General features: G+C 35.7%; 1 protein-coding gene and 1 long non-coding RNA gene across 3 annotated transcripts; one reads left to right on the top strand and one right to left on the bottom strand.

Moving 5' to 3' along the window:
- Window positions 1-1,468: 1,468 nt before the first annotated feature.
- LOC111396390 (decapping nuclease DXO homolog, chloroplastic-like) lies at window positions 1,469-3,580 on the top strand. The gene is made up of 4 exons (XM_023022829.1): window positions 1,469-2,762; window positions 2,920-3,004; window positions 3,109-3,172; window positions 3,294-3,580. Exons 1-4 carry the CDS (start codon window positions 2,710-2,712, stop codon window positions 3,395-3,397), a joined length of 306 nt encoding a protein of 101 aa, XP_022878597.1. The 5' UTR covers window positions 1,469-2,709; the 3' UTR covers window positions 3,398-3,580.
- Window positions 3,581-5,233: 1,653 nt separating this feature from the next.
- LOC111396391 lies at window positions 5,234-7,704 on the bottom strand. Of its 2 annotated transcripts, XR_002702997.1 has the most exons (5): window positions 7,134-7,704; window positions 6,865-6,998; window positions 6,530-6,613; window positions 5,828-5,887; window positions 5,234-5,699 (listed from the first exon to the last, which is right to left on the bottom strand). It is a non-coding gene; the product is annotated as an uncharacterized LOC111396391 (long non-coding RNA). The 2 variants fall into 2 exon arrangements; XR_002702996.1 differs by having other exon boundaries at window positions 6,530-6,998.
- Window positions 7,705-7,798: the final 94 nt, after the last annotated feature.

The raw sequence follows: 7,798 nt of genomic DNA on the forward strand, positions 1-7,798 counted from the left end.
TAGTTTAGGTCTACACACAGTCTTCGGCTGGCCTTGTATGTACTATTATAATATATGCCCTGATCAGTTATGTCAATCTTTATGTGAAAGGCTGAAATGACCTCTTCATGAGGATCCTTTCCATTAAATAGGAATTGCATTACAAATCATTGGCTAATTCTAGTAATTTACAATTTATATATTAATTTATTTTAGGTAAGTAATTATAACATGTGTATGCACTAATTATAGAAATATAAATCTCGTCCATAATTTTTTCCATTGACATCCCCCTCAAATTGATGCTGGGTGATCAACAAGCATCAATTTGTCAACAAGAGATTGATGTCGGTGTCAAGAAAGAGCCTTAGTAAACATATCAGCAATCTGAAGATCGATAGTGATGTGAAATAGAGATGACTCGACTATCATATGCTTCACGAATAGAGTGTCAAACTGCTTCAATGTGCTTCATGAAATACTGGATTTGCAGCAATTTGAATAGCACTATTATTATCAGTATAGAGCGAAGTAGATTCAACTTGAGGAAACCTAAGCTCAGCCTACAATCCCCGTAGCCAAACAAGCAGAGGACATAGCACGATACTCGGACTTAGTGGGGGATTTTCATAATCTTGCTTCTTACTTTTCCAAGAAACGATGGAGTTACCAAGAAACATGTACCAACTAGTAATGGAATGACGAGTATCAGGACAACCAACCCAATCAGCATCACTATATGCCACCAAATGAATAGGAGAGCCCACAGGAAAGAAAAGACCACGGGAGGAAGTACCTTGCAAATAGCGAACAATGTAACAAACAGTTGCCGGATGAAGATGATTAGGTGCTGGCATAAACTGACTAACTTGTTGAACAAGGGAAATATCATGTCAATCAATAGTCAGATAATTCAGGCTTCCCACTAGCTATCTATACAAAGAGGGATTAGAGAGAATCATCTCATCACGACAATACTTAACATTCACTTCCAAGGAGGTATCGACAAAGCGACCATCTTGAAGCCCAGCTAAAGCAATTAACTCTTGAGTGTACTTTTGTTGGTGTAAGAAAGTACGAGCTGAGGTAGAATTCACCTCAAAGCCTAAGAAAGACTATAAAGGACCCAATCTACAGTCAATCCCTGTAATAACAATATTATCAACATACACTAAAAGTAAGATAATTGTACGAGTAGCCTTGCAAAGAAATGAAGATGAATTTTACTGACTCTGGACGAAGGAGAAGCTAAGAAGTGTAGAGCGGAACTTCTCAAATCAAGCAAATGTTTCCGCATAATCCACCCCATACTCCGGCCGATTAACGAGTGCAACCAACCGTGCTTTATATCTATCAAGTCAGCTATCAGATTGTAGTTTAGCCCCTGTTTGGTACGCATTTTTGGAGCCAAAAATGCATTTTTTCCGTCACATCAGCACACAATTTTTGACTTCTACACTCTAATGGGGGACCGGCGATATGATGTTTGAAATGCATTTTCATCTAAAAAATGTACACCAAACGGACTCTTAATAGAATATACCCATTTACTACCAATTGGCTTAACACCAGTAGGACTGGGGACAATATCCCAAGTATGATTCTCCTGAAGAGTCTGAATTTCTTCTTGCATAGCCTTCTTCCAACATTCCTGCTTAGTAGCCTGAGAATAAGATGTAGGAATTGTGATATCAGCCAAAGTAGCAGAAAAACCATACCTATTAGGAGGATGAATAGTGCGGGAAGATCGTCGAGGAGCCACAGAAGTAGGCACTGGATCAGAATTGTTTCCTTCCTTCCAATTGAAGATGTGAAGCTGTTGACCAAAAGAACAACACGAACTCATCGACCAGAAATTGGTAGACATATGTCGACCAAAAAAAAAAATTGGTTGACCCTGAATCTCAAATCGAAGTAGTTGAACAGAAATTGATCAACCCAAAATGAAATCAAATGTGAGAAAACTCCTGTTGCATGAAAAGCAGAAGTAGAACTGAAGGAACTCGAAGATTTGCTATGGATTTGAAAGGTAAGCTCTGATACCATGTCAATCTTTATGTGAAAGGCTGAAATGACCTCTTCATGAGGATTCTTTCCATTAAATAGGAATTTCATTACAAATTATTGGCTAATTTCTAGTAATTTACAATATTTAGGTAAGTAACTATAACGTGTATATACACTAATTATAGAAATATAAATCTCCTCCATAATCTTTGCCATCGATAAGTTAGTTCTAGCAGGAAATTTAGCTTGTTTTTGAATGACTTGGTTTTTTTAACATTTTGGTGATGTGAGTCCACCCTAAATTTCTAGTTATTGTCCATTTGGTGTTCTGATTGTTCCGCTACTTCACTGTTTGGGTCTAACACTATCTATAATTTGTTTCTTTATTCGAGAGAGTGACTATAGCTGAATGGAAGTTCAATATCATGTATATAGAGGATCAAGTAAATTTTGTTATTGTGACTTTAGAAGCTTGCTTTTGAGTATGAAAACATTCATTTACTGTTACTGTCTATTACATTCCCGAAATTTTGCTTATTTTACAACATATTCTTGTGATATGCCATTATTTTGGAACTCAATGCTTCGGTTCACTTGGGGAAGCCCACAACAGCTTTGAGTTAAAGCTTGTTAACTTCTTAAGTTTTATCTGTTGATTGGCATTTAGATAGTCAAACGTGCATCTTGACTTTCTTTGTATCGGAATCATTGCTATCTTTGCTGATGCAGATTCAATCATTCCTTGCTGGTGTACCATATGTTGTCATTGGTTTCAGGTATTATTATATGCTTTTTAATTTCTAACTGAATCCTTTTTTCTGTATCCTGTATGGATGACTATAATTTCTGCAACCTAATAAACAAAACCTTTTCACTTCCCCTTTCCTCATGTCTCCATAGATATTCATATTTGTTGACATTTTCTTGATGCAGGGATGATGCTGGCCGACTCGTCCGTACTGAAAGACTAAGAACCAAAGATATAACACACAGAGTAAAGATGAAAAATTATTGGCAGGTAAATTGATGTCTGCATATTTTCATTGTTCTCTTCTCCTTTCGTATTTGATTTGTAGTATATTTCTCGTACGAATCGTGCCACCTGTGTTGGGATTCTGGCAGGGAGGAGTGTGCCTAGCATTTGCTGATGAGGTGTTGTGCTGGCTTTATGGGACAGTTAAAGAGAGTAAGAACATTCAATTCGATTAGTTACAACTGGCTTTATTTTATCGTCTTCAATTTTGTTCATTTACTCAACATGATGTGTGTTTAAAGTCATTGATTCGAATCCCATTGTGTGGCTGTAGATGAAGACTACATCCTGCAGTTTGCGTCACCTTTCACGCGATTGGAGCTTCTTCAAGCACAATCTTGCCCAGATGAAATCACTTCCCATGTCAAGCAATTATAGCTACTTATCAAGACTTGAAAATATCATAATCGAATTAAAATATGAATTATAGTATTTAAACTGGATGTCGAGAGGGTATTTATTTTCGTTTTTCTTCTATATATAATTGATTCTCGTATTGTGTGAGACGATCTTTTGAATTGCTATAGAAATTATAAAATAACTTCTCATCCACATCCCTAATCAAGGCATTCTAAAATTGAGAAGGCAAACATATGAAAAACTACCCAAGCGTATAATTAAACATGTGTAGAGGAGTTATAATTCTCTTTAATAGTACCTACTCTACTGTGCATTAAGTGGGACAGGCTGAATTTTCATCCATTGAGATTATTAATTTTATAGTTCGTAACAGTTAATTGTAAATAGGCCCTTGTTTGAACCGCATTATTTTTATAAGAATATATTTTTGAATAGTGTATTGATAGAAAATGTGTGGTTAGAAAATAAGGAAATGTTTTTTATTTGTGTGTAATATTATTTTATTGAATAATGTGTGGTTAAAATGATATCAAATTAATGTTTAAAAATGTATTTTTTGAAATAATGTGGCTCAAACTTAGCGATTGCAATCGATTATATATGTGGAAAATTGGTTCAAAAGGTTGGTTTTGACCAATTCATATAGAAGATTATTTTGCTTTTCAAGTAGATAATTGTAGTTTGGACAATGCTATATGTACAAAATTTTTTTACACAATTATCTACTCACTATTCACAATAGATGTGGAGATCACAAGCCGCCATTTTTGAAATATATGCGGGATCCACACATTATGTGAGAGGTAGTGAAGTATTTTGTCAACCATAATTTGTACATATATATTTATCCTTGTAGTTTATTTATTTTCTCGGATCAAATTCGGGAAAATTGTAAGTAGAGAACAAAAGTGAGATGTTTAACAAATTGTTAAAAATTGGAATTAGCGTGGTGAAATATGGATGTGACACATGATGAAATATTTTAAAATATGTTTGACGGAAAATGCCTTTTCATATATAAGAATTACGTCTTTTAAATCAAACTTGAAAAAAGAGAAGTTAAAGGCATCATGTTATTCTGCTTTAGACCTTTTGAACATGTTTAGCAGTTTTTGGATATCAAACAAATTCCCTAAGAACATAATTTTAATGTGGCCAATTTTCTTCTCTGCAATCAATATTTTGCTATAATATCATCATCCTTTGAAACTGTACAAACTTCTTCCAAAGTACAAAACTTTTTGATAGATGCTATATCATACAAGAAATACCAGAAGGACGGAATTTATATTAAACCAAATACTGCTACTAAGGAAAGAAGAATGGCTCGGCTATCCCACACTTTTTTTCTTGAATGTTTGATTGAGGTTAACCGACAAAGTCGCATTTCATTTTTATCTTTGATTATTATTTTCTAGCAATTAATTTTTGAAGTGTATGAATTCAATTCTCCATTTTCTGTAATTAAGGAACTCAACTAGGAAAAGACAAAATCCTTCCCCTTAACAAATAAAAACCACCTAATCCTTTCAATCCTTATCGTTATTGCATAGTCGATAAATTACCTGTCTTCTCAATGCTTTCCCTAAATAAAAACAAGACTAATAACCAATTACCAGAAAATGAATAAGCATCCCCATGCTCATTGTATGAGAGTTAAAAGATCCAAAAAGAAAAGAATCCAATATGATGACAACCTGAATGACTTTTTATAGTTGCCAAAGCATTTCATTTAAGCCTTCTCTACCAAATGATGGACCCGTTTAGCAGGGCTTAAAAAGTCAAAAGCTGAATTTAAGACTATGATACTTATTTTGAACATGTTTGAATAATTTTCTGTAAGTGTTTTGTTTGACTAAAATAACTTTTAAAGAAAGTTGATCTAAAGTAGCTTTCTCATGAAACTCTTCCACAAGAAGCAAAAGCATAAGCTTTGCCAAAAGGGACCTATAATGACTTTACATTGTAAAATATCTCCTTACCCAGAGTATACTAGCATTCACTCTGCGACAGTAAGGGCTAGATTATCATCGGCCGTTATTTTGTTGATTGAGTTTTGATTGTCCAGTACAGGAACGCGTGCTTCTGTTTTCTTTAAGATGTCACCGGCTCCCTTCTCGAGACCCAGGGACTCAACAGCCTCTTCTCAACATCTTTAAACTTTGCAGTAGCTAATGGTGCAGTGCCTACAATCCTTGCCGAATTTGGCTCTTCTATCGTTAGTGCAGAAGCCTCGTCCCTTGAAGCATACCAGGTGTTAGCACAAGTGATGCACTCCACCTGGAACAACACCACATGATCAAGATTGTTATAGCGTCTCCTGCATATTCAATCAATAGCCAAAAAAAGAAAAAGAAAGGTCAAGGGTTACAGAGATTCATAAAATAATCTTTTTTTAATGTTATAGTAAGCAAAAAATGTCTAGACAATCATAGAACACTGAATAACCTGCATGTGCCCAAACTCCACAGGCTTCTTGGTAGCTATTTCCTCTGCGGTTAGACCCTCCTGAAAAAAATTGGCCAGTGATGGGAGTTAAAACTATGAGCGTTTAGGGCAGCTCCAATTGCATCAAGTGAATAGTCAACTGGTAGCAATTCTTTACAGTAGACACTGAACAGAACCATATGTCTATGTCACTTTCACTTGGTTCAAGCTCTTAGAACATGTCAGTTAAGCGAATTAAGGACCAAATCAACAGCACTTCCTTAGCATAGTTCATGGAGCTAAGCAGGATTACCGGCCAACAGAAATCCATATACCCACATGAAAATCCGAACCCACTCTCTAGAGTGGAGAAATACTTCTGTTTTTAAGCTAAAGTTAAAAAATAAGCTACAGCAATAATAACTAACAGGTTGGAGATTTTATAGAACAAAAAGTCTTGACAAAGGATAGTAATAAATTAATCATGTCTACTTAACAAAGCCTTGTACCATCAACCTGAAAATCACACATGTTTGAGGCTAAAATTTCTACAATAGAACTCAACTTTGAGGGCAGTTTTATTTGTCGAGTTGATATGGGTACAAGCGTCGAGTGCACAATGCCCAAAACAAAACACAGAAGGGAAAACGAAAACAGAAAGGAGAAAATAGTAAGCATTGCTCAAGAGATCTACTCATAGTAAGATCTCACAACAGACTCGACCTTTAATTCATTTGGTGAGATATTCAATATCTGTGCAGGCTCCTATTCCCCAATCAGAAAACGTTGTGCTACTGCAGAATTGTTCTGGCAAGAAATAGTGAATTTGAAAAGAAAAATTACAGTTCAGGTAAAAATATGTAGAAGAAAAATTTAAGAGAGAATGGAAAATAGATTTATACTACAGATAGGGTTAGATTAAAGCATTGCAACTTACTGAGACCAAAGAAGTACAATTGCAATCTTGTTGCGCAAGAATTGCAGAAATTTTTAACATATTTCATATTTCTATACAGATGTCCGCAGACTTGTGAAAAGAAAGTCGGCAATGGCCTAACCTTAAGATTGAATGTTAATTGTCACATTTTTTATTATACTTCTGATAATCTGAGGAAAGGGCATCGTGTCCTGCCTTCTCAAGAGAAGCTATAGCAAGAACAGCTGCATCTGGCCAGTGAATAGACACATCTCCCTATGAAGAAAAGGAAACATCTCTAGTATGTTATGGTATACGTGTATCTTCAGATAATCAATCTCGTCAATCAGACTAATAACTGAAATATTCAATGAATGTTCTAGAATCTTATATAAAGATACCAACCCTTACATTTGGAGTTTTTTCATGCGATTATACATAATTTGTACTACTCTTATGACCAGTGCTGCTTCCATCAGCACACTTTTTTCATTCCCATCATTCTGTTTGCTGTCTGCAGGAGAGCACATAAAATTGAATTGCTTGTAGCAGCCTTTCCAACCACCAGTCCCGCTGCATTTCTCGAGTGAGCACCCTATGACTTGATAGGATGGCATATAATACTTCAATGTAATAGAAGCAGTGCTTCCTGGAGTTTCTTCATTAAGTGATTGATGAGATCTACTAATAGCTTCATTCTCAAGAATCAAAAGGTTGAATCAATGTATGAGCAGGGTCTTGGTTTACCAAAGGATGTTATGAATATGATACGAAGTAGAGGCACAAAGAACCAACCAGGAAATCTTGCAAGGCTTGGGTATTTATAGTTAGGGATGTTTAGGTATTATAGGCCATGTAAAACTTTCCAAAATCGCGAACTAGGGTTGGCCGGATAATTCCGTCGCTCGAGCGAAGCGGTAGCGATGACGAGCGAGAAGCATTCTGTTTTTCTCGCTCGAGCATTATCTTAGCGAGAGGCGAGCCAAAATGCGTTTCTTCTTCCTTGTTCCAAACTCGATCTCCAACCTTAAGCTACCTTATCCAACTATACAATATTGCTCCTAACTCCTTGACTT

The sequence above is a fragment of the Olea europaea genome, chromosome 6 (assembly GCF_002742605.1).
Source record: "Olea europaea var. sylvestris chromosome 6, O_europaea_v1, whole genome shotgun sequence".
Taxonomy (NCBI): Eukaryota; Viridiplantae; Streptophyta; class Magnoliopsida; order Lamiales; family Oleaceae; genus Olea; species Olea europaea.

Coding starts and splice junctions, on each gene's coding strand:
- LOC111396390 (XM_023022829.1), top strand. CDS start 2,710: ATGCAGATTCAATCATTCCTTGCTGGTGTACCATATGTTGTCATTGGT. Junction 2,763..2,919: donor TATGTTGTCATTGGTTTCAG/GTATTATTATAT, acceptor TTCTTGATGCAG/GGATGATGCTGGCCGACTCG. Junction 3,173..3,293: donor TTATGGGACAGTTAAAGAGA/GTAAGAACATTC, acceptor GTGTGGCTGTAG/ATGAAGACTACATCCTGCAG.